The 27,502-nt window shown below is 44.5% G+C and overlaps 1 protein-coding gene across 1 annotated transcript in view; it reads left to right on the plus strand.

Moving 5' to 3' along the window:
• Nucleotides 1-27,502, plus strand: part of LOC121597072 (protein sickie-like) — a 216,720-nt gene that overhangs the window by 69,540 nt on the left and 119,678 nt on the right. Inside the window, 2 exon segments of the mRNA XM_041922567.1 lie at nt 5,905-6,031; nt 7,681-7,831. Coding sequence (XP_041778501.1) covers nt 5,905-6,031; nt 7,681-7,831 — 278 coding nt within the window.

A 27,502-nucleotide genomic window follows, 5' to 3' on the forward strand; every position in this document is an offset into this window, starting at 1 on the left:
AACCGATAACAATCTGTCTCATTGGTGAGGAAGTTAAACAAAATGATTTAATCAGAACACGCTTCCTCCCCACTGGTTCGTGCCTGTTGGTGCCTCACTAGCAACAAAGTAATCCTCAGATCTGTGTCAATTCTCGGCGATGGTGGTGCAGGTCACGTCGCCCGAGCGTGACCTCATCAAATGATGCTTTCGTGCGGAAGTTGTGTCGCACCACGATGGCGCGAGCGCTCTCATCATCCACCAGCGAATTTGAATTAACACCCATACATTCCAGCCTGTCTGCAAATGGGAAGGATGTGTCCTGCCCTAAATTCGCTTTGCCGGGGTGGAATTAATGTAGTAACGGGGAAAATGCCTGTGAGGATTCTCCTGTCTGTAAGAACCGTACGGATGTCCCAGAGCAGCATTACTGTTGCGTATTCGTGATGTCTATGTTGGTGTGACACCTTACATCATGAATTACCCAAATGCGTATCACCACCGAACCTTAACCTAGCTTTGGTAATTTACTTCCAACACCGCTTGGGAACCGAAACCGAGAGGCTTCAACGCTTTCAGAACGTGACTTCAAGATCACTCTTTGTGCGCTGATGCCGCGCAGGTCGGTTGCTTACGCTGTTGCCGATGATGTAGCCACCTCAGATCTAATTATCATCAAAAGAACCCCTCCCAGCACAAGAATGCTGATGGGCGGCTTTTACGAACGCATAACTGAGATTGATTGGCGTTCCGGTTTGTTCGCACATCGTCACGTCAAATGCTGGGGCGGGTTGGGGTTGTTGTTACCTGTGATCTTTGCTTGTCCCTTGGTGATACCCACCAAAAAGGATTCCCACGACGCAGTCCGTGTGTCCTTTAGTGGATCTTTTTTCTTGGATTACTCGAGTGGTATAACCTGAGAGCTGCGGCATCTTTTCCCCCCTCCAAACAATCGTGAGTTGTCAATTCCAAAAAGCTCTCTCTCTCTCTATCTCTCTCTCTCTCTCTCTCTCTCTCTCTCTCTTCTGAAACGAATGCAGAGCTCCAACAGCGATGCAATTCCTTTCCGCATGGGCAGGAGCGATGGTGGTGTACGCATTTGTAATTCTAATTTCTGCAAACCGGACCCAACCATGCCGATCTGTTGCAAAGCGGAGCGCTCATGAGCGCGCTTAATAGTGCCAGAGTTTGGGTTGGACCTGCGGTGTGTGGTGCACATTCTGCCGGAATGTTTCATCTTATTTTGATTTCTGATGGCGTGGTGGCGGTATATGACCCGATGGTTGTAGTCGTTTGGTTCGCCGTGACTCACCATTCCATCCGCCCGATACACGCGCCCCCGGTCGTGTCGGATCGGAATCCCTTTTACATCGTGTCGGCAAAAAAAAAAACCCGCCACCGGTTCCTGCACCGTCATCCGAACCGGTCAGTGACATCTTATATCACACGCGCCCTTGTTGGAGCATCGGTTTCGTCCCATTTGTAGAAGGTCGCCTGGATGCGGCTGGGATCGCGAATGTGATAGCGCTTCTCGGAAAGTGTTTTCCCTTATTCGGGACAACTGTCTCGTTGCTCTCCCTTGGGCCGGTTTAACATTCTTGGCCGTTGTTCTTGCAGCGGGAGGCACCGTTCTGGTTATGGTTCGTGAATGACCATCGTTCGACACGTGGTTCGTGTCCGAAAGGTCCATTTTTGGGGACCAGCAACGCTGCTGCAGTTGTCTGCCCAGAATGCCTGACGGGAGTGAGCGGTGCATCGTGGCTAGTTGGGTGAACTAAAAATAGACTCTGCTCCCCTTATAAGAGCATGATGTCTTACAAGGAAAGACTTGCCAGATCATATGTCATACGGTGCAGTGAAAGCAACATCATCCAACAACAGCCAAGAGCCTAAGATATTATGAATATTTAACTATTTGATTTTACATCCTTTTTAATCCTGGTAAAACAGAACAAGAATTGTACAACTGCTTTGAACAGCAATATCAAACAATTGTCGCCCTACACCTTTACACAAGAAAACCCTCCCCACCAGCTTGGACTGAAAGAAATGCCAAGTACCGTACAGCACCAAAGCATCCTTATAAGGGCTTGATCGCGATCTCTCGCCACCATCAGCTTCGTGGTGTGCAAACAAAACGAGCCCGATTATGGAAAAACTGCGCCCCAAAAACATGCTCCAGTTTGCGTGATACCACCCACCCCCCACACGACTCCTTCGCGAAAGCTTTCTTCGGGTACGGGCGAGAGCCAGCCCCCGTGTCTAGACAACTGCTGAAGTATCTCCTGCTAGCGCCCGAATCATTCAAACACGAGTCTGGCGAAACCCCAAAAGCATGTTTGTTTGTTTGGTTCTCGATGGTGGTAATTTGTCACTCAAGTCGCACTCAGGAACCTTCCCTGTGCGCGGCGGGGCAATTCATTCATGAGCCAAGTCTCTAAGCGCAGTTCGCGGGAAGATTAATGGACGATCGACTCGAAGGAAGGGCCTTCGTCACTACGACGCGCGTCTGTTTAGCTTGGGAGTAAAATGGGGATTTCTACTACAAATAAGTGTCTATATTCTTGTCTTTTTTTCCTTCCTCATTCTTTTCTCAAGCGGATATTGCTCCCAGAAAATCAGTACCCCTGGAAGCAATGGATCGTTTTTGTCTGCTTGATTATTATTGCATACCGTGATGGGGCATGATGGATCTTTCTGCCTTTAGCCAATCAAAAAAGGAACTCATGTTTGATGTTATTTAACAAGCGATCTGTGCCTGTTTTTTTTTCACCCCTTGCGGTACTTACCCTTCTCCAGTTGATGGAGGTGAGGAAAAAAAGGGTCGGCTGGGTCGGTTTGAAATCAATCACCCCGTGATGGTTGGCTTTTGCTAATTCGTAACCATTCATCAAAGTTCGCTTTCGGGGTAAGCGATCGGTGGCATCCCCTTTTTACCTGCGTTTGTAATAAATTCATTGGATTTGTTAATCAAATTGTTTTCTTGTTGGGTTCAATGAGGTTTGACCATAAACTTCGTACTTTATTACGTCAATACGCTGGCAATATGTTTGTGCATGCCAGTGCTCATTAAACTATTTGCACAAAGGAAGCTAATAAAATCTTCTTAACGCATAGTAACGGCAATACTTCTCACTAGAGACCATTTTGGAGAGGTTTTTTTTTCGTTTTTTGCAAATCTGTGTCACGCTATGCGTACATAAAACGAGCGCCACCACCGAACGACTCCGAAAAGTATGTGCCAAATGCCATATTGGAGGTATTGCGGGCATTTAATTTGGCGAACGGTGGCGCCCAAACACATCTCGGCGTGCGCTCGCAATTTTGCCCTGGCAGTGCTTTCGTTTTTATGAGCGCAATCATCGGCCAATGGCATACGATTTTTTGGAGGTGAATTTTCGGGGTAACCAAAAACGAAATTCCACCCAAAAATAAGGTATTTTTTGTTGGTATAATATTGACTTTGCAGGTAGACGGAACGAACGAATGGCAAAAGGATGCCACTATGGAGAAATACCATCGATGTGGGAGCTCTTTTTTTGCATAGAATCAAGGTATACCATTACACCACACGTCCCTTTAGCCGGCTGTCCGTTGACCGGAAAAGGTGTATTTAGGAAGAGCGAAATTTGGTTCTCACCTGTCCCCGGCAGAAACGGCGTACCGCAGATTGGATTCATAAGCGTAATCGATGGAATAGTTGGTGCGGGTTTGATGGTTTGCTTCAGCGATCTTTTGCGCGGGGGGTGGTTTTGCATTGCTGCGCTAAACGGAATGAGCACCAGACACGCCACCGATTCTGCTCGCTGGCGTATAGAAATCCATCATCCGTTTCCGATTTTTTTTGTTGCTACCTTGGAGTTGCCTCTTGGATGCGGACAAACTGGCAGTACGGGGTAGACAATAATCATAGGGTTTTTGTGGATTGAAATTTAGGAATAATATCCATGGCGGAGTAAAAGTACCTTCTTAGAACTAGAGCAAAGATTCGAAGTGATTTGAATACATCTACATCAAAATGCATGTGTCAATCAGGCATGAGGCTTAAATGCTTATAACATATTTGGTGATGTCTGCATTTCAAATACGCGTTTAAAGCCAAAAACTGTCAACTTCTGGCTGAAGTAAAACCTAAAATTTACCATGAACCTGACCTTCAAAGGCCTTTGAATAATGTTATGATGCTAATCACAACTCATTTGTGTGCTGGAATACGTTCATTGAATAATCTACTGCCCGTGTGACATTGAAGTCACTGTTCACTGTAGTTCCAAACCAACGAACCGGGACCACCTTTCGTACATTTCCAAGTCCACCACAAAACACGTCCATTCGTCCTCTAGACATTCAAATTTTGCTCCAAAAAAAAAAGGCTTTCCTCAAATTTCCCCATTTTCTGATAAGCCAACGGATCCATCAGCGCCAACTCTCAACGTTGCTCACTTTGCCATCGCTAATGAAGATCTCATCGCACTTCGCATCGCGCCGGTGAAAATTAAATGTAATCAAAATTGTATCAAAACAAAACGCGCACCCCGCCCCAATCTAGATTTCCATCTCGCGCTAACCGAGGCGTGAAATTCATGGCATGCTTTAATGAATTAAGTCCGCAATTCAGATGCATACACTCTCGCCACTCTTCCGTGGTAGATCTCCCCAGCAGTTTGTTTGTTTGCAAGTCTGCTCCAACAATGATCGTCATTAACTCAAGCTCTCACTCACAAGATGATGTATATATACCGCACAGCAAAGAATGCCGAGTACCGAGTGTGTCATTTTTGCATTTGCCATTACCACCTTCACGCGTGATCCGTACTGGAACGATTATTAGTGTTGTAGCTCGCACACTCGCCCTTCATGACTTCGTGGTGACTGCTGTCTTCCGCTTTCTGGCTCCCATTGTCCCATGAAAAAGTATGCGTGTGTGGCAAAGAAGTGGCGACAGAAAAACCACGCACCACGACACGGATGGATGCGTGTTGTCAGCAACTTGTTCGATTTTGTACTTTTTTGTCCTTTCTTGTAACGCGCATCTGGTGCACTCTCCCGTTTGCGCTGTAATGCGAGTAGAGGCGAGGGCGTTGCGACGGTGTGTGAGAATGATGGATTTTCTCTTTTGCTTGCGTATGAAGAATGAAGTGTGTTTGCAACAGTTGTCACTGCAATCTTCATCAAGTTGATTGAACAACGGTGAGGGAATTCCGTGCTTTTTCCGTTTCTTATGCCGAACTAACAGTGCCCGTTAGATGTCAATCAGCCATGCCTTAATTGTGGCGAGATATTTTATAATTACAACTCCATCATCGACTGCAGCAGTACATTGAGTCATTGTAGCGGTGCTGGATGACTTTATTTACGATGAATTGGTTCAGGGATGCATTGATGTCGTGGTACTGATCAAGAAAAGGGACAAATATTATATTTTATGGTTCAATTTGGTTATTGTTCTGAGCATATCTTGACCATGCCTTGAAATGCTGAATGTCAACGTAACAAACAAACAATTTTAATCTGTTATTTCTACTAACGTCATCACTCATGCTTCCAACAAAACCCTTTATTAGCTCGGTGCTTTGCGTCATCCACACAAATTACACCAATCTGACACACGATGCGAGTAACAATGCTCATGCCATTAAAAGATTCTAGGGAAACACAATTAAAAGCCACATGTTTTCTAGCAGCCACACCAAATGAGTCAATGGCCAATTCGTTACAGATCGCTGTGACAGCATGCACACAGTACAGTAGAGCCGTGCGTGTCCAATGATTCATGCTCTCCGTCCGCCTCCGACGCACACATTTGGTGCAATTGTGTACGGGGTTCAACAATTGGATCTTATTTTCCCAAATAAATCATAACTAATGCATTGCTTCTAATATCGATTTGTTTTCTTTCTCGTTCTCTTTCCTCTCTCCCCCCAGTACGATAACGTGAACGCGTGCCTCACGGTTCTGAAATTGCATCAAGTTGGCGGCTTGGAATCGGTCACCCCGAATGACATCTGCAGCGGACGGTTAAAGGCGGTGCTGTCGCTCTTCTTCGCTTTGAGTAAGTATTAAAACTTTTTTTATCGTATTACGTTTCCCATTTCTTTAACTTGAATAGTTTCTAAACTAGATTTAGATTCCGATTTTATAAGAGTTACAATTTTCTGTTGGATCTATTGTTTATTTAAATATTGCAAATTACGTAATTAATTTTATTATATTTTATATAATTTTATTATGTTGTCATACAGCCGTTGCCGTCAAATTTTGGCCGTAAGTCATGTATTTGTGTCTCGTAGCCGTCAATTTTTGACAGTGTGCATCAATTTTTGTCCCGAAGGCGTCAATTTTTGACAGTGCGCATCAATTTTTCTCTCGAATGCGTCAATTTTTGTCAGTGTGCATCAATTTTTGGCTCGAAGGCACACATTTTTGTCTCATGGTCACGAATTTTTGTCTCTTGGTATTTTTTCGTTATTTTAATATTTTAATAATTGCAGAATGCACAACAAAATTAGAGCGGTTATACAATGCAAAGGAATTAATTCAGGAAGTTTGTTTATTTCACATAGTGTTATGTCTTATTTATAATAATATCAAAACAATTTAGAAAAGATTAATTCTCGATTATTTCTTCATTTTGGCATCGTGGCAAATCTTCTTCTTCTTTTGGCTCAACGAACGTTGTCGATCAAAGCCTGCTTGTACCACAACTTGTGGGCTTGGCTTTCAGTGACTTATTGATTTCCCCCCATAGCAGGATAGTCCATCCTACGTATGGCGACACGGTCCATTTGGGGCTTGAACCCATTATGGGCATGTTATTAAGTCGTACGAGTTGACGACTGTATTACGAGACCGGCAATCGTGGCAAATAGTTAAATAAATTACTTAAATAGTTCTCGCAATCCGTACGGTTTATCATTGTACTGCCATTTTCGATTGAGGAGTACAAAGTATATTCGTTGTTCAAAAGCAATCAGCTGTGTTGATCTACGTACCTGAAATTTAGTCAAAAAATTTGAAGCATTTTCCTTAAAATCCCAATAAAATATTCATAAACCACAGATTTTTATTGAAATTAAATGTTACTACAATTAAATAACCCCAACTACGCGTCAAATCAGGTAAACTCATGTTGATATGTAAAGAGGCAAAATTTCATGAACAAGCTACAAAAATTGATGACCATGAGACAAAAATTGACGCGCACTGACAAAAATTGACGCATGCGAGACAATAATTGATGAACACTGTCAAAAATTGACGCCTTCGAGACAAAAATTGATGCACACTGTCAAAAATTGGTGACTTCGAGCCAAAATTTGACGGCAACGGCTGTAACAACGTACTTCGAAAATGAATTCTTCGTGTTGTTTTGAATTTTACTGTAAAATCTGAACTACACAGTGCTATGCGCATTGCATACAACAGGGCGTCAAACGATAAAAACGATAATACAGCAAACCAATGTGAAAGCGCCCTCTGTAGTCGATTCAAAAAAGCTACACATTTGAAAAAAATCCACCAGTGGCGCTAGTGTATATATTTAGCCAAGACAAGAGCCTCCCGTTCGGCAACAATTTGGAAAAAAGGAAAATCTAGGCGGCTGTTTTATCATTTTGTTTATAATTTTTTTATTAAATTAATTATTTTTGTTGTAATATCATTTTGTTATTTAAAACCGTATTTTCAACTACTTTTCCATAGGTCGATACAAACAAGCGACGAAGCAGAAATCTTCACTACAGCTACAACCACCGCAACTGCACCAGCATCAGCAGCAGCAGCAGCAGCAGCCGCCCCAGCAGCATCAAACGAAGGTGGAAATCCATGCCGTCCCAGCCGAAATGACGAATCGGTAAGTGAATATAGCATTTTCATTAAACTACTAGATACTGGCAGTATCTGCTGTAATAAAAACACACAACCAAATGAACAGAATGAGTTTGAAATGCAAATTATGTTGTAACTGGAAGGGATGTATACCACTACAATCTCTCCAGAGATTACTCCAAACACAGCTCCAGCAATTTTCTCTCCACAAACAATACTCTTCGCTGGTCTGCTGGTGATGCATAGAAATTCTTCTCCCCCGTGGTTAGCATCATACACGAACAATGCTCTCCATTGGCAACCCCTTAGCGGTTGACGTGGGGTTGGATATTTGCAAAACAAAACGATTTAAATGCGACAACAGGACATGAAAGGATGTTTCGTTCGGTCGTTTTGTGGTTTTCCGATGGTGCAAAGTTTTGCCTTCAAACAAGTTGAAAAGCATTCCCATCGGAGCATTGCTCTCGAGGGAGAGATGACCCACGCGATAGTTTCAGTGGCGTTTATCGTCTCCCTGCTTTGATGTAATGTGTTGATGGAAATTTCAGTTCGAAACACTTCTTTGTACATACTGCGATTGGAAAATTATATTACAGCTACTATTCGCTGCAAGTCACGTTCCTTGCGGCATGCAGTTACTTCCGGCATGTAGCTGCAATTTAGATCGACGATAGTGTGCATCGTTTCTATCGTTCTGCTGTACGTAATTTGCATGCCATCGATAGCCTCCTACCAAACTCCTGGTGTTACTTCCAATGGTTCTTGGTCTGGTTTTGTGGATCCGCGTAGAATCAATGCACTATCTACGCCATCCATCTCGTCGGCACCTTGTTGCATCGATTAAGGGAACTTCAGGCTTCATACCATCAAACACCAAACCACACTGAACATCTGCATCAATTACGCTTAATTAACCTTCAACGGTAACGATTGCAACCGTTTGGCAAGGACCTTAAACGAATACAAACTAATTTCACGCCTACATTCACGTACACCGGGCAAAAACCATACGGATTATGCTTTTACCGTACACAAACAACCATTTCCTTTTTGCCGGTTTTCCCTCTGATGCGCTGCGTAAAGTAGCCGAGGCAGAGAAGCATCCTACTGTTCTGATGTGATTTTCTTTCGATTTTCCTTCGACCGTCCTTCGTGCTTCGTGATTGGATTGTGTTGAGCCACACTTTCTTCCTCCCAAGTACACACAAACACTTGTGTGCTGATTTGGGGAGCGTAGAAACGAGCCTACCACACCTCCACACACTCACAAACAAAACGCTCCTTTTTTACCTCAAACGGTCCAACAAGCAGGACGATAAAAACCATTCTCCCCTTACAAGACGGCCGGTCTTTGCTGGACGCAGATGTTTGTAGTTTATGGTTCTGAACCTCCCGTGCTCGGACAGGTCGGGCCTGTCTGCCTCGGTTTGGGGAGAGAGAGAGGTTTAAATTGTATTTCCACACGCATTTGTAAGAAAATACCGTACCGTTCGCTGTTTGCAAGGGAAAATTGAGTGTGACAATCCTACTTTGGCGTACACCGGGAAAGAGGCGCTGTAGGGGAGCAAAAGGTGATACAATGTTGTCCTTTCGTTAGCCACGGGGGCTCCATCGAATGATCGAAAGCCTGATTCGGAGGGTGCGTAGCAAGCGCGTGTTTACCTCGTGGGCTCAAACTCGTCGGAAAAGGTATCGAACGATGATGATGAGCGAAAGGAAAATGATTTTTTTTGTGCGTGTCATTTCGGTGGCAAGTATTCTTGGACTTCCCGCAGAGCGTGTGTTTTTTTTTTTTTGGGGAGAAAGTTTATCCCCTCGTTGGAATAATTTCCGATATTCCCTGTTTTTTTTTTTGCTGCCACCATTTTGCGTTCCTGTTTGGGGCGGGGGAGCGACCAGGCGTCATGTTCTTGGGGAGAACAACTACTGCGTGCTACATCAAGCGTACGCAAAAGACATTCGTGCTGCATCAGTGACAAAGAAAGATATTAAACTCGTAAACGATTGCTAAGGAGGGAGTCCCCAACATTCTGGAGTAAGGATGAAACGATGCTAACGGGAAGTTTTTGTTGTGTGGACAATGTGTTACCACGATTATCGATTGATAATCAGCGCACATTGTTACTGGGCAGGAGCAATGGGGGAAACGAAAGCGATAAATCTAAAACCGTGCAGTAAATAAAGTTTGGTTCTTATTTATTTTAAACTGAATGGAAATGAGCAAAGATGTACAAATTGAAATTGAACCATAATAGGAGATAAATTGTAGAAAAAAAAACACAAATCAATCGTTCAATATGGTTTTGCAATGCGGATTGCAGCTCTTTAGGCGCAAACCACTCGAAGCAATGAGTAGAAACAACGCAAGCGAGGAACCCTTCAAATCGGAGTTTGTTTTGCAAGTTCTTTTTCAACAACAAATTAATACACCAGACACAATGTTGCACTTTTTTGCTGTGCGTTTAGAATCGCCCCATTCAGTCATAAAATTGCAATATGATGGCCGAAAAGGATTAGAGTCCCTCGCCGCACCAGGAGCGTTATGTCAGCTGTTGTTATGCTTTTAAAAGTTTTATTTATGAGACCAAACGGTTGTACTGGTCATAAAAATGGCTCTATAGTTTACCTCCAAAAACACAAATAAAGTACCGTAAACGGTAGCAAAAAAAAACTGAAAGCTCACAAAAACACACAATTTCTTGTCGATAGAGCTGACCCAGCTGACTTCGGCAACCATCGGCAGGACGATGATCGGAAGTAAACTGCACACCCCGGACATGGTAATTAAAAGCGTTGCCGTAATCCTTCTCCCGGGAAGATATAGATTGTCGGAAGCAGATACTCGTTCGAGGTCGATGTAGAAAAGGCGGCCACACAAAAAACGAGCCGACCGTTTCCCCCACATCCTGTCGTACTGGATCGGTAATGGCTTTTACAGTCGAAAAATGTAAATTTATTCATCGGCATTCACGCTTCCCGGAGTCCCGGGTGCTGTTCTGTTTCGGTATTTTTCACTGGGGGAAGCGTACGCCTTCTGCATAGCGTTAGTTTGGCTGTGAGTGTGAGGTTAAAATTTATTACACCTAAATGGCGACACACGCGTTTAGCTTGGAGGGAGGGTTCGTGTTGCACCCGGCATAGAAGGTCCATCAGCCATCGGCAGGCGGCAGCGTTTGTTATAACTCATACGAACCCTGGTGCCACGTGCCCCAATCCCAAAAGTATTGACCACGAACGCAGCGTGATTAGTGTACCGGCTTTGAAAGTTTGAAACTCATCCTTCCCGTAACGATCGATCTTCATAAGTTTCAGACTTGATTGATTAACGTACGACGGTGTGATAAATGGTGGTTTCGAGATTCGTCAATTATGCACACTGGTGGTTGTCTTAGGGCGGCTACCAATTTATTGGGTGTTAGGGACGAAGCAAAAACTTTGCCCGCAAGTACAAGTTGCTAAAGATTGGTGGTTAAGGAAACACTTAAAATCTTAGCGCACGACACGTGTACGCTAAGACGAAGACAAATATTGGCCCAGTCTCGGTGGTTGATTCTAAGGGTGTGTGGCTGGTGTGTCTTGTTACTTGGTACGGTGTGGTTTCGTCCGAAAGACGCACCCTCGACGCATTCTGTAGGAAAGAATCGATTTTCTAAGAATCCTGGACGACTTTTGCTAGAATATTAGTGCCTCGTAGACCTCGTTAGAGTGCCTCTGGAACGAAAATATAGACACACGTTTGCACAGTAACTCCGGAAGATCCTCGCGGTGTATCCTGTGTGCTCGATAAATAATTTCTAATGGTTTCTGGAATACAAGGGGAGCATATAGACTACACTGACTACACGCTACACTGTACGCATGATGGGGTTTTTTCGTTCGCTGTATCCTAGAACCGGCATTACTTCCGGCATTATCCCTAAAGGTGTTTGCTACAAAGCGGCGCGGCTAGAACCGACACTAGTGCGCTTGGGGGTGTGTCAACGTAACGAAACAGAAATAGAGAGAGAGAGAGAAACAGAGAGAGGATAAATGCAAATTCAAACTCGGCTGTTTTTGTGCGTTTGATGGTGGGAGACAAACGAGAAGTCCACAGGGAGCCCTGGAAGTGGTAGCAAGGACATAAATCTTGTAACCCGCACGAAAATCCTCAACCATTTACGCACCCAAACAAACAAACAACCGAACTGGTCGAACGCGCACACTCATACTACTGTTTGGAAGCGTCAGTGTAGGTGTGTGTCCCCACGCACACAAACACACACACACACTCACTAAGATACTGTTAATGTTCCGAATTTTGAAACCTCCCCGGTTTTGAAAGGGAGCATCAGTTTTCGGCTCCCGTTTGCCGGTATTATTTGATGCGTGAAAAAGGATATTCGTGGCGTGGTGTGGTGAGATCTCCTTCATACGAGCAGGCCGCGTCCGTAAATCATGTCCCATGTGGCATGGGCCCTCCAAACGTTCTTCAGTTCGGGTCATTCTGCCTCTTCGCTCCCCAAATTTTGTCAACCCGAAAGGTGGTGATTGGAGGGAGTTTTCTTTCTTACCGAAAAACTAAGTACCTTTAAAGCCTTCACTCTCAACGACCGAAAGTAGAAAAAGGGGTAGATTATTAAAGAGTGTGTTTTTTGTTTGCCTTTGATAAATGTACGCACTGTCCTTCCCTCCGCCTCCTCGACCAGTACCTCCCACGGGACACGTGCAGCTAACTCTCGGAGGAGATTTTTAAGGTCAAATTAGTGCAGTTATTATCGCCACCATGTAATCTGGAACCACCGTTGCGGGGCGTGTTTAGCTCCTATTTCCTCGCTGTAGGAGGAGGAGGAAGACGGCTTGTCGTTTTCCCTACTTATTCATTAGTGCTCTTTATCAGGAAAATGCGTTACACTACCGTAAAATTGTATCCTCGAAGGTCAGATAAAAGGCGAATCTACTTGGACCTGCTCTATTAAGTCACTATCATGATTATTTTATTTAGTTGTTATGCGTTGCTTTGCGCACCAAGCAGTTTGAAAGGGTTTGAAGCGAACGACTGAAGATTCTCTATAAAATCATTCAAATAATTTCAATATTTTCAAGTATGATAACTTATATAAAACCGGTAAATTACAGAAAGTATGTTATTTTATTACAAAAAAACGCCTATATCTATGCATTTTGTGTAACATATTTTTCAGTTTCATGCTCAAATTGACTTCTTCTATCAAAAATAGCAAATAATTGTTGAAATTTATGTTAGATCGAAAGATAAATACTACCAATTAAATAAATTCCACTGTCCTTTTCAGAAAATCTGCTGATAATTGGGCAAATATTTTCTTAAATGTATTCAATTAAATGATAAAAACGCCATAAGTTATGCAATTTGCATTTAAATTCACTATTTTCAAGATCTACTCGGGTTTTAGAATCCAAAATAGACGATCATCAAAGAACATAGGCTCCATAATGCGCTAGCTAAGCTTGATAATGGATTTGAAGTATATCTTCAAAGAACGTCATTCAAAAAACCCAATGATGGAATTCGTTCTATCCAAGTCCGTATCACAATTGGATCATAAAAAGGGCATATGGAAATTTTTATTACATCCAACATCATAAATCAGTCTTCTAGGGCTGGTTGAGAATCGTTCCCGCACTCCTACACTATGTCTTGGGGACGCACTCGAGTCTGGAAACATTATTTCATTGTTTTCTTATTGAACTACGATTAATCGTTCCTTTGAAGTTGAATAACACAAACCTTCCCTTGAACTGCACTTGAACTTGGGCCACTTGGAGCTTGGGTTTGGGCCCATCGCGACCCATCAAACGAACAGAAACAATCGTGACATTTTTTGGGGCCTTTCTTTGTTACACGCCCGTTCTGTCTGGTTTCATTTTTGACACTCTGCTCCCCATACCCTCTTATTGACAGCTCGTGAACAATGCACGTGAACTGAACGATCGACCCGAGCTAATTAACATATGGTTCCGGAAATGAACCCCTTTGGGCTGACCGACCCGACCCCGAAAGCACCATAATTCAATTCCACCAAACACACACGGGTCGAACAGCATATGTGACACATACGTATAGAAGCATCCTCGCGTTCGTCACAGCAAGAAGATGAAAACATCGCCCGTAGCATCATTTTGGAGCGCATTGTTTGTGTGGTAATTGAATTCCAGCTTAAATTGCATTTATTCCACCAACACCTGGAGCACCATCGCGCCTTTTCCCCGTTGAAGTGTGGATGAAGTTTTTGAAGTTTTAACCAGATCAGTACCGTTTGTTCTGTTTGCGGTTGAAAACGCATTCCGGGAGGGAGGTGAAACGAGCTCTACTCGCCCTCCGGGCACGGACACACAGCATTCGGCATGCATTTATTCCAACGTTCAGCCGGGTGAGGAAAACCACGGAACGCACACACTTCTCCGTCGACACATGTTGTTTGGCTGGTTGGTTGGGGAGCAGTTTTTCTCTCTTTCGTTGGTTGGTAAGAAAACCACCACCCGGGGTGCCAAACGGGGGTTTTCCCGAGCCGTTGAAAATCAATTTAGATTTACATATGCTTTTTCTTTGCCGACAAAAGGAACTTCCACCAGCCAAGCGAGGAACGTTTTTTTGAATGCTTTTGTACGGCGGAAGTCAAAACCATTGGGCCCCAGGCAAAAAGGCAAGAACAATGTGTCGCGTCTCTCATACCTTTGAAATTGGTGCTAAATAGTTTGGCGGTGGCGTCTCTGTTGTCGGTGGAAGTGATTTTTTTTTTGGATCTCGTTATGGAGAATTTCAATGTGAAGGCCGCTAAAACGTCACAAGCGGCTTACTTTTGGCAAGCCGTTTAGCATATTTTTTCGGCGTGAAACCTTTCGGAAGGTGTGCAAATAAATACCGCCTTAAAGTGTTTCACCTCAAAACATTTCCATAATTTCAAACATAACCATGCCTTTTTGTTTATATTTTAAATTAAAGAAAAAAAAGTAAGCCTACAAAATACTCGCATCGAATACATTTTCCTGCTCGGGAACAACGGCGAACCGGCATTTAAAGCGCCACCTACACACGCACGAAAAAACCATCAACAATCCCCTCCCGCTCCCTTCGGCTACCCTAGCCCTTCCAATTCTTCCCCTAACACAGAAAACAGTTTCCTTTTACAATGGTAGCGCTTCTCTTTCCTTTTGGACTGAAACACGGAGAGTAGGTGAGCATATTTGTGCTCTGGTTGCCAGGTTACGGGTTTTCTGAGAGAGACGCGCTTTTTGCAGGGGTTGTCAATCTGATATTTGTTATGATGGTTGGAGTAGTTATCGCTTTAACTACGCAATTTCGTTATTTTTACCCAAAAAACTGAAACAATATTCCTAACTGAACTGAACTGAACTGACAGTTTGCATCTTTTCTGAAATTATGTTAGTTATGTTGGTCATGGTACAGGGGCACTAACTGAATGAGAAGAGATGATAAACGAAACTCAGTTCATTAAAACATAGGTTCGTTAATTAAATCGTTTATCAGCAATGACTTCGCTTAATGAAATCCCTGAAGTAAGCTCTGAGTTACTAAACAAGGACTAAATTCTTGGTAAAGTCATCTTGTCGTTAAACCCACCAAAATGATCGAATCTCCGAATTTGTTTGTTGGTCCAAATATTTAGAGAATATTGTTTTACAATATTTAGAGTTTTTAACGATACAATCCAGCGTATTTTATTCTTTAAACCGAGATATTGCGACCTCAAATTGATGTATTTGTTTTCGTAAATTTTCATCATGTTCATGTTGTTGAGTTCATCATGACCAACTAATGACCAAACGTTTTCTACCAATCCCTGATCTCTCCTCGTCTCGTACGCAACGAGAGCATTTCTCGCGCATGCTTTCTCTCTAGCCAGCCAAATCACCAGGGAGGGGTGAGCCAGTGAGAACTTGTTGGCTTCCAGGCCGCAACACAAACCGGCAAGCCACTAGCAGCGTGTATTTACGTTCGAACGTTAGCAGCGCACGGACGTACGTGCGGCCGCATATCTCTCTCGGTCTTGGTTCGCGTAGTTTGCGTACTCTCGTCGACGACCCAGGCCGGTTGAGTTTGTACCGTCAGCAGGCTTTCCGGTAGTTACCCACAAAGTCCCTCCGTTTTTTTTTTGTGTATTTTATTGTATCCTCCTCTGTACTCCCGTGTGCCCTTTGTGTTTGTGAAAAGGATCTCTTTGGCACACATTTTCGGAGGGGTGCAACACTAGCAACACCGTGGCGTGCGTGAGTGCAATTCTCCAGAAGGGTGTCCTCTCCCTAGTGGTTGTGTTGGTAAAGAGGCGAAAAAAAAACACGCGAGCACACATCTGGCGAATGCGTGCGGTGCGCCCGGACAGCAAAAAACATGCCGGGCTCGTGCCTGGCCGGGGCAGGTTTTTCAATCACTGGCGCGATTAGATAAGCCCCGTGCGCGTCCACGCGTCCAGCCCGATCGCGAATCATTTTCCAATAAAAAATGTGTCTGCCATTGTACTTGTGAGTCTTGTGTGTGTGCGTTCCATTATCACACTACTTTGTGTTGAATGTGTGCCTGTGTACATGTGTGTGTGTGTGTGTGTGTGTGTGTGTGTGTGAAGAATAAAAATAAATTATACAAATCAGCAAATCAGAATGATTGCAACGCATCAAACGAAAGTAAAGTGCATTTTGTTGTGCGGGACCACGAGCGTGGGTCTCAGGCCGTATCTTCAGGCTACGGCTTTCGAGGTCGCCCAGGAGAGTTGGGTGTTGAGTGTTGTGTGTTGTGAAGTTCGATCGTGATTTGTAGGCTTCCAATGCGATAAGAGCCTGAGGTACTGCTTCACACGAGCCGGTCGCACAACCCGCGGACACGGGCTGCGGGAATATTCCAGGAAATGTTTTGATTTACGCATTTGCAATTAATGGAATAATAACACTTAATGAACGAGCGTTTTAACCGGCAGAGTGTGTGCGGTGAGACTTATACGCCAGCAAACAACAGAGCGAGCAAGCAAGCAATGGGATTAAACAGCACGCTGAAATCCATTGGAAATTAAATTAATGACCAGTGTGTCCTCCTCCAGTTCTCTCGCTCTCTCTATTTCATTGTCAGTCGTGCTCGGGACAGCCCGCTATAGATAAATCTGCCGTACCCCGTATCCTGACGACATGGTCGTGGCGTTTAGCTCTGAGGGTGATTTATAATCCTTCCCGTAACCAGACATCCTAAAAACCCCGGCAGTCCTCCCGCTGCCGCTTGTTTGTCTGTACATTTGTGGAATTAATTCAGTGATAGGGTTCTGAGCGTGATCCTGCCGGTGGTTGATATCGTGCAAATTTGTTGCAACTTTGTGAACTCTCACTCTATTTCCGGGGCAAACCAAGGAGGAAGGCACTTGGGAAGCTTCACCCAACCGTCTGCCGTCTGTCGGCGCTTGAAGAGCTCCAATGGAATCATTGACGTTGGTATGATCGTTGGTACATCTCCAGCTGCTGCTGCTCCTGCAAATACCACTTCTCGGGTTAGTTAGTACCAACAACTTCTCCACACACGTCCACTTGGAACGGCAAGTGTAAACAGAAACCACATAACGGCAAACAACACCCCCAACTGCCCCCCAGGAATTGAACGCGGGCTGTAGCACAGCCACGACACTCTATGGATTCTGCCAATGACTTGTTCCCCCTCTTTCCCCCATGCGGCCCTTTACGTCCCCAGTGGACAGTGTGCAGTGTGCACGGAAAGTACAACAGGGGCCCGCTGGCGAAAAAGTGTAAACAAATCCCTTTTTGATCTGTCAGACGCGGCTCCCGCCGCCTGTGTACTGTGGGGGGGGGGGGGGGGGGGGCTATGGCAGGCTGTGAGAGGTACTGGGTGTTGGCATTCAACAGCAGCCGGTGGCAATTTTCTTCCACTTTCTGTTCAGTAGATGTGCAGGCTTGTGTCTTGGTAGCGGTACCCGTAGTCTGCAAATAGTTGAGTGCAAATCAACCAAGAAACCCCAGGGGGATTGGGATTGTGAGGAAGAACTCACAAAGGTGCAACATTGGGAGGAGGGCTTTTTGCAATCCTGCACACTCCCTATTAATGTGTGCCGGGTCACCCGACTAAACTGCGCTTTCCCCGTATCGCACGCTACGGATCTTGGTGGATTGAATTTATGACGCTTCCTTTCTGAAGGTGTGTCCTTCAGATTGTTGTTGTGTTTTTTTCCTGTTTGCCATTTCGATAAACATTTGTCAATTGTTGGATAAAGCAACATTCAAGATAGACACACTCTCTCTCTCTCTCTGGCAATCGAAAAACCCGCCCGCGTGGATAACAGATGCGAAAAGGATTATGCAAACATCACTCGAAACGAAAAGAAAGGGTGGAGGGTTGGGTTGCTGTGTGATCCCTCTGTGATAGGTGATAAAGATTCATGAGTGGGGGAGAGGGAGAGAACACCAACAACAACAACAACAAACCTATTCCTCTTCTCGAGTGCCAGCCATTTTGTTTAGCGAAGGATGTATTGTAAGTGTTGATAAACAATGTTCCCTATTGATGGAATTTGTTCTTGTTTGACAAGGACACACGATGGTCGTGCCTTCGTTTTTTAAGGCAAGATAAGGTTGATTAAATTGGAAATGGATAAAGGAGAGAGAAAAAGCACCCCAAAATGATGGGATGTTAAATTTGCAATCTTCTCAATGTTAGCACACACACAGCCAAAGATCAAACCAATGAATATATGATTATCTGCAAACAGTATGTTGTTCGGATGGCTGGGAAGCTTTATTTTTGTGCGCTTCGTGAAGAGTTATGGGACATTGGGCAAATAATATTCTGAGGATAAGTTCCCATTAGCGTGGGCAAGTAAAGCGCGATATTTATTGAAAGAAAAAGGCATATGATAAACTTCACCTTTCGAGGATCCTTTATCTCGTACCTAAAATCGAAGATATAACGTCTTTGAAATGCAACTTAAAGGAACAAACCAGACAGCAGCTATCCGGGAGCACTATTTTTATAAATTTTAGAACTTCTGCACATTGTTTGCTGTTTCCTGCCGTACACCTTTTTCATCCATCTACCTTGCCACACGAGATGCTATCATTTTCATTTCGATAAAACATTTCCACTCGTATATCCGACGGAAATGCGACTAATGCTACGGAACTGTTAGCGAGCTGTAGGCGTTAGGGTGAAACATAAACCCCACAGAAAAAAAACCCAGGTCCCAAGAAGGCATGAAACCGGCAACGTGATGACATGGAAAACTTTTTCCACCTTCCATTTCTCTTCCTTTTTCGGAGATGAAATGACGTACACACTCCCGGCTCCTCTCGCGAGCCCTTTCATGTCCGATTGTTTATTGTCGCTTTTAAAGCATTCCAACGTTTTTTTCCCTCCCTTGAACCTCGCAACACACACACCCACACGGATGACCATTTTTTTGGGGAAGTTGGGCTTTGTTTCATGTTGAGGGACACTTTGTTTGGCGACAAAGACCCGAATCCGCAAGGTGCCACAGACATCTCAGCATACTGGGGAGGTTTTACCGGGTGGCGGATGACTCTTGAAGTCAGCCGGATGAAATGTGAACCATCTACTCCGGTTTGGGATGCACGGGCTCTAGGATCGCTCCAAGTAAAACCAACCAATTTGTCTGCCTCATCTGTAAAAGGGTTTCAGTTTGTTTTCGGTTGCAAGTTTTTGTGGGGGGGAAGATGAAAACTGCATCTGAAAAAAGGGTATAAGCTGTATGTGTGGCTGAAGTTTCGGCTTTTGATATATGGACGCGGGTGTAAGGCGATATTTTGTATGTTTTAGTTCCTTTGGATGCTCCAGAAAGAGTTACTCAGAATCACTAATCATTGCCTAGATAAATTAGACAATATTTGCGAGTCATACGTACGTGATGGTGTGTGAAGTTGGAGTCTTTAGAATGAAAAGAATGAAAGTTGATTAACAACTGCATCAACTGCAACGGTTTTGCAATTTCAACTGATGCATTTCTACTTTGACACTACCAAACCCTGTCTTTTGGAACACAAATCCCTCCCGGTTGTTGTTCGTAAATCATGATTAATTGAAGCCATCCTCACCCTTCCAAACAAACGCTTACCTTGCGGCAAGGGAAATGTATTGTTTTGTTCAATGATTTTTCCTCTCTTATCCGCTTTGTTGCTGCTACTAAAAACCCACCATCAAGACATATTTTCGCAAACATTGTTTTGACAACAATCCACAACAGCTAAGTGCGCTTGCACAACCAATTTACCTCCTTTGTTGTTCATTACCTTTTTTTTGTTGTTGTTTGGTCACTCCCGCCGATTGTCTGGCTTTAAAAAGCGATGCTTTAAATTAGAGTGCATCTTTGGTCGCGCTTCCCCCCACTGCTCCCAATGGCCATTTATCTAGGCGTGCTGAGTGAGTATCATAAATTTTTCATTGGCAAAATGAAAACATTTACGGCCCAGGGTCCGGAGTTTCCAGCAGTGCGTAGTAAAAGAAACCCCCCCCCCTCCCGCTCTGGTGAAATTTTCCTCCTGATTCTATGCTGCCCAGACAGTACGTTGCCGCTGCTGCTTTTGCTGCTGCTCCTATCAGTTTCATTCCTTTTGCTGTTTTCATTTCATTTTAATGTTTATGTATCAACACAGGCTGGCAGGCCGGAAAAAATGTAGGCAAAAATAGGTCTAGCCGGACGGGACGGGCAAACAAAAAAACACAAACCCCACTGGGGCTTGTGCGCCACGGAAAACCCTCTTTTGTGTGTGTGTGTCTCTTTCCCAGAGTAAAAACTGCTATTCGGTAACAGTTTGATGGCTAAGTTTCGCGCGCACAAGCCTGAAAACTTGTGTTTTCTTTGCCTTTCTTTGCTGTTCCCCGCTTTCATCTCCACTTTTAGAGTCGGTGAAATTTTCGTGTAGAGAGGTCAAACGAATTTATACCCAGCCGGCCCCGCAAGCGCCAGCGATAAGTGTGTAAATTAATAAAGTGGACAGTAATGTCCGGTTTTCGCGCCGCCGTTCGGGAATGAGCCGAAAGAAATTAAAAACACAATCATGCATTGTCTCTGGCACTCTTCTGGATCGGTACTAGGAGTCGGTCGGTCGCGCGCGTCGGTGTAAATAGCATAAATCGCATTCACACAAACTCGCTTCCTCAGCCGCCAACAAAACACCAAAAAAAAAAAAACAGACACCTAAGTGGCGAAGGGGTAGTCATCAGGTTAGGTTCACAAATTCGTAAACAAAGTGCAATTTGTTGAATCACATTAATTCCCCCTCTTGTTTGTTTTCAGTTTTTTGCATTCGCAATCCACATTTTGTGGCGGGTGAATAGAAATCTCGCAATAAATCCAGAGTCGTGTGTTTGTGATTTTTTGGGGGATTTGCAAATATACGTAAACCGTGCAGATGGTGGTGCAGCTTTTAAAATAGAACCACTGATGGATGGATGATTCACCTCGAACTCGTTGTTTTAAACTGATTTCGCGTTTTTTTTGGTATGGCCAGCAATGTGAAGTAAGCATACGCACGCATTACGTTCGTCAAAAGTAACGGGAACGGCAAGTAAATGCACTCTTCACTCATTGGCATGAACTCACTTAAGTGAACTTGCACATTAAGATAGTCGTTATCTGGACGAATGTTTGCTTACAAGCTTATTACGTTAATGGTGCGTTTTTTTTCTTGCTTTGTAAGGCATCGCTCATCAAAAGGCGGGCAATATTTCATGTTTTATTGCACTGGGAAACGTTTCTTTTGAGAACGTTTATGATGAGTAGGATCAGTAAACTTCCCTTAACGTTGAGGTTATTTAAATAATCACAATCATAACTCAATATTAAAGAATTACTATGAACTACAAAACAATCCATAAACTCCCCAAAAACATTCGGCATACGAGTCAACATATAATTCCTTTCTTGGGTGATCCGATCTCCCAGCTCTGCTTATCAGATTGTCCTAATTGAACTCATTAAACGTTCCGCGAACCATAATCAACCATATTTAAGCGCCTTTTACCGTTTCATTTTTCCTTTTTAATTCCAAGCCTACTCTCCTCACGATAACGCTCGGTAACGGTAGGGAACACTAATGTGTTACCGTTGCAATAAGCGACTCGTAAAATAAATGCACACCAATGCATCCCTTCTTGCACCTTCTCGCACAAGCAACCACTCTTCTATCCCGATTGTTGTAACCTCATTTGTCATACCGTTTCCACCGTTTCCCGATTGTTACTTCTTCCCCACCAGCACCGACAAACGAAAAAAAAGAGAAAGGAAACGATGATGAAAGTTATTCGCGTTGCTGTTTCTTCCACAATCACACCAAACGTGCGCACACAGTGGAACTTGTTTTGTCACCCCCCCCACGCGCAAAGGGAACCTCCTTGGGGCCGCATTTAACCTCAAAACAAACTGACCGGCACCGTCCGGTTTGACCCCGGACCAGGTGTGGCATCGCGCGTCCAGCCGTTTCCTGCACTGGAAACGTACCGGCGAATGCGGAAACGTTCCTGCAGAGTGGATGAATAATCGAACAAATATCTGGACCTCAGAGATCGGCTGCGTTTACGGATTATTGCAAGCGTTCGCATTTTGTTTTGCCTTTTGCCCGTACATTTGTTCTGTTTGCTTTGCACACACCTTCCTACCGCGGCATCAGTTTCCACCTTTCGAGTAGCCAAACGGCACGGTTAGTCTGCTGTCTGTCTCCCCCTTGCATCCCCAAGACAAGATCCTCGTTGAGCTATTCCTCCAGTGTAGCCTTCACCGTAGACACGGCTTTATGTGCCGGCTCGCGTAATGCATAGCCACATCGGTGCGATGCAATTTATTGCATTTTTATGTTTCTGTACCACCGCGACCGGGTTGGTCAGAGGTCGGGTTAAGTTGTGTCTGGCATCGAGTCAACAAGCAGCAAGAAACCACAACTCTTGGGATTTAGCTTAACCCGCTTCAAAGACGTCACAGACGGTCGCTTTCATTGCCTTTTGGGAGATTCTCGTCCAAGCGTCCATGTGGTGACATTTCGCAACCAAACGCACCTTGGATGACGACACACTATCAAACTGTCAAGTTTGGCGACTTGCAACCCAACAGATCCATGCGTAGGTGCAGATCTGTGCGAGGTCGCCGCGTTCTCAAGAACCAAGAGGAGTCACAAAGATGATCGTAAAACTCTCCACATCTTGGAATATGGTCCACATCGGTGACGCATTTTCGTCTTTCTCAATTAAATCTAACGTCTGGCTCCGGGTCTGAGCGCCCCAGTGTTCCTGGCACTTTTTAATTGTCTTCACAAAAAAGTCCCACGACTCACTCCCTCCTCCACACCAGGCTTTCTGCAAGCCAGACTGTTTGATTTATTACCGTTTGCTTCCCAAACCCAAACCCTGCTGGACTATACAAAAAGTCAACGACCTCCGACACAACGTGCAAAAGCAATTCGGCACTAGTGAGTGCGCCCGTCGTTCGATTAGCTTCGGCGCTGCTCCTGATATTGAACGTATTTCCTTTCCAGACTATTGGCTGCATCCTGTCGGTTAATTTCCCTGCTTCGTCGCTGCCTCAATCGTTTTCGGAACAACCAACCAACCAAAAAAACCAAGCGAGCGATCGAAGCCGATTCCTCGCAAACGGAAACTTGTCGAATGCAGGCCCAAAACTGGCCCAAAAGCGTCAGCTGTCGTCTGCAGCAGTCTTTTGCTCGGCGGGGTAGGACGGAAGATATGACGTTTGAGCTGGCAAAGGACGTCTAGGAAGGGAGGAAAATGGGAACGCCCCCGGAACGGCGGCCTGCAAACGATGATAAATGATTATGCAAACAGTGGCACTCTGGTGTGTGTACACACTGCATTGATTGAGGGTGACGGTTATGCTGGCCGAAGTCGTGATAATTGAACGTTACAAAAGTTCTACTGTATTGGAAAATTCCAATACGACACCTCTTTTGCCGATTTGCAGATATGGGTTATTGAACCTGGAATCCTTCAGGACGGAAGGATTACCAATATTGAAATAAGGCGGAATTTATTCTGATATTTGCTGAGGTAGTTCAACACCAGGCTTAATGTGATAATTGGATTTGCAAATATGGAAACTATGTCCTTGGATATCCTGAAAATATTCAAGAAACATACAATATCCCAAGTAAATGGAGAATTAACTCATATTCTAAAACAAAAAATAGCAATATCCATCTGCCACGATGCTCTCAAGAGATCCTGCTCAACTCAACTCGACCCCTTTGTGCCAGTCAGCAATCCTTTCCAACTACTCTCGTCGGTCGGTCGGTCGGTCGGTCTTTGTGATGTATTTTGCCGTCCGGATTAATTTCAAACAACATTTCTACGGCATCCAATTCATCCGGCTCCTTTCCATACCTTTATCCTGCTCTGTTTTTGTAATGAGCTACGTACCTGGAGCCCGCGTGTCGGCGAACATTTCTTCCTCTATTGAATTGCAGAATATTAATCCTGCCGCTGGTGAATTGGCTGCTGCTGTACCGAACCGAAAATTCTGCAATCGACATTAGCCATATTAATCTCTCGATAGAGAAGGTACGCTGCCAGCACACAAAAAGCAGCACCATTCGCTTCTTGCGTGCAGAAGTGGCACTAGAGAGGCAACGATTGAAGAACCATTAGGCAAGAGAAGAGTGCAAGTGGAGCGTTCCTCTTCTGTGCGCGTGTGTGTATTTCTATTGTTTTCTTTCCGACCCCATCTCTCCATTTCTGGTAGTTTGATCGTAGAATCTTGAGACAGCATGATGTATAACCTTCTCAAAATCGAAGTGGAAAGTGGTCCGAAACGTGCGATGTTGTTGAACAAAAAGTTCGCTCCCCTACTCGCTGTCGGAGGTTTTTGTTTTCCCACTTATAACGGTCTGGTGCATGTCTTCATCTCCTGGCTGCACATTTGCTGCAGCTTTCGTGCAGCTTCCGTACGAAGATGGAAAATCGAATCGCGGGGAAAACATGCAACAACACATCACCACATCAACGTCCAATCGTGCGGAAAACGGGAAACATTCAGCTGGCTGGCTCGAACCTCGACTGGATCGGTTTGCTTTATTTCGGAACAGAACACAATAAATTGCACCTTCCACCAGCGATGCATCATGACGGTGCATGGCACCGCTCCGATGATGATCGTGTCATTTGCACGTCATGATTTTATGATGGAAATAAATGGACTGGCAGCGAAGAAACAAACCATCAAAAACTCACCAAAAAAAAAAACAACGCATTCCTCGCGGGATTAGAAGCGTTGTGAGAAAGGACATGAAGGGATTAGGTCCTGCCACGGCTAGATTGATGAGTTAAGGCAGGTTTTTTACGGAGCATAGGGAGCGAGCAAATCAACTTCCACTGATTGACGACCGTCGTCGAGTCACGCTTCCACAGGATAAGCACGGGATTTAGATGACACACCTCAGTACATGCGGCGTCGTTGTCGTCGTCGTCCGAAAAATCCCACACCTCTCTCTTTTTGCAAGACAAATTTCAACCGTGCGAGGGTGTCCCGAAAATTGGCTCTACTCACTTCCATCGTGTGTTTTAACAGCCCGATAAAATGAAGGGGAAGAAGCGACGGTTTTTGAGTTTTCATTTTTGCATATCTCAAAATGGGCAGCGGTGGATTAGAAGTATCGCCGCCGCCCTAACGCCAGCCTGGAGAGATTCGCCCCGAATCTTGTGACTCATGATGTTGATGAGTGGCTGGAAAAGTGTAGCTGACACTCGCTGACCGTAATTGAATATTATGATGCGAGCTGCGATGAGGGTGTTTAATTTTTGTGTCTGACAGGGTTGGTTGGCAGCGTGCCTTACAGTGACATGCGATAAAGAGTTTTCCAAAGCCAGGAGAGTGGTGCTTGTTGTTTAACGGGCAAGGCGAAATGTGGTCAGAATTTCAATGAAATAAAGTGCAAATTAAGTAGGAAGAGGAGAAGCAATGAAATTGTTGTTTCAATCTCTCTTTATTCCCTAGAAACTGCTTCCAGTGTTCCAATGTTCCATCTCCAGCAACTTGTCAACGTCAGTTGCCGTTTTGTTTGCTAGTGACATTGGCTCTGACATCGATAAACGGCCAGTATGAATGACTTTGTCGCGTAGAAAGAGCTTCCCCAAATGAGAAGTAAACGTGTGGCAAAACCGTTCTTCAAATTGATCGACCACTCCCTCATTCTCTTGAAGAGCACGCGTCCCATCACCGTCTCTGGTTCGAATAATGAAAGAGCAAACGTGTAATTACTATGGTTTGTGTTCTTCTGGCGCTTGATGCGTTCATGGTTGAACCATTTTCATCATAATCATCATCAGCACTAATCGAATGGAAACAACGAGTCGTCCCTTCGTTTGAAGAGCGCTTAGACGCAGCATACGAACAGAACGGCGCTCTGTTAAACACCGTTTTGAGCATCAACCAGCTGGCCAGAAAGCATGTTTTTTGCAAGCGTTTTGCTACATTTGCTAGCAAAAACGACAACCCTTTCCCAAACGAACCAATGTCACTGATCGACGGGACAGAGTTTTGCTCGCTTAAGAAGAGGGACTAGTTGAACGATTGAAAATTGAATTCTTATATCCCATTTTACCGCTCCCAAACTCCACGCAGTGTGCGCTATAACATTCGCTTGAAGCAACCACTTTTACGGTGCATCACTTTTCGCCAAGTGCCATTGCGCGTTCAGCGAAACGATGGAGTTATGATTATTATTCATCGGATGATTCAATATCGTACGGGGCAGCATGAGCAACTCCCAGACTGTTGCTGGATTAGTTTCAGCGCTAGTTTTCTGAAGCACACACTCTCTTGCCCCGAGCTCGCTACTCTTATTTGCTTAGGGATAATATTATTTTCCATTACGAGCAACGACCGACGGCGGGGCTAATGTTGAAAAACAGTTTCACCCAGCATGGAGAAGAGATGAAAGCACAGCCAACTCCACTGGCGGAGACGTAGCAAAGACGTTAGGAACAGACGGTTAGGTGGAAGAATTGAAACTGTACACTTCGCTTGATTGCGTTCGCTTGTGCGACGCTTATTTGCTTTCTCAAGAAAGGAGAAAAGAAAAGGATCCTTCTTTCGCATGACTTTTCATCTGTTGGGAGCGGCGAAAGAATGAACCCAGGGCACAGCTTTGTTTAACAGAGTTTGTTGAGCTACATTTGTCTTGCCGAGAGCATACTTTTGGGCGGTTTTTGCTTGTTACTTGGTTAAAAACGCCTTACAGTATGCAAGCCTTAGTGCAAAACGTTCGTCTCATTCCTGTATTGACAGCTTGTTTAGATTTTACATCTCTTATCTTTGTCTCCTGGGCCACTCCCTTGTTGTGATGCCAAAAAAGAAGACATTTACCCATCACACTTATTGCACCAAAGCATCGTCTACTGTCTCCTGTATTAAGACATCTGGTATGCAATGAAGCAAATCCTTGTCAGCCGAATTTGATGAATTACTTCTAAGCCAACTACCACAAAAGCAAACTCCACTGAAAAAAAAATCAACAAATCCTCTCCATCATGAGACTAGTCGTGATTCCCTTTAACGGCTCTTTGTGTGCACGGTAGCACAACCCGGTCCCTAAGCTGCCCCAGGATTCCACCATAGGATTAAGCGATTTGCCCCAGCAGAACACACAGAAGCTGATGCCGAAATTGCCTACACCTTGAAAATCCTGTAACTCCCTACCGCCCAGAGACAAA

Source organism: Anopheles merus, chromosome 3R (assembly GCF_017562075.2).
Source record: "Anopheles merus strain MAF chromosome 3R, AmerM5.1, whole genome shotgun sequence".
NCBI classification, from domain to species: domain Eukaryota; kingdom Metazoa; phylum Arthropoda; class Insecta; order Diptera; family Culicidae; genus Anopheles; species Anopheles merus.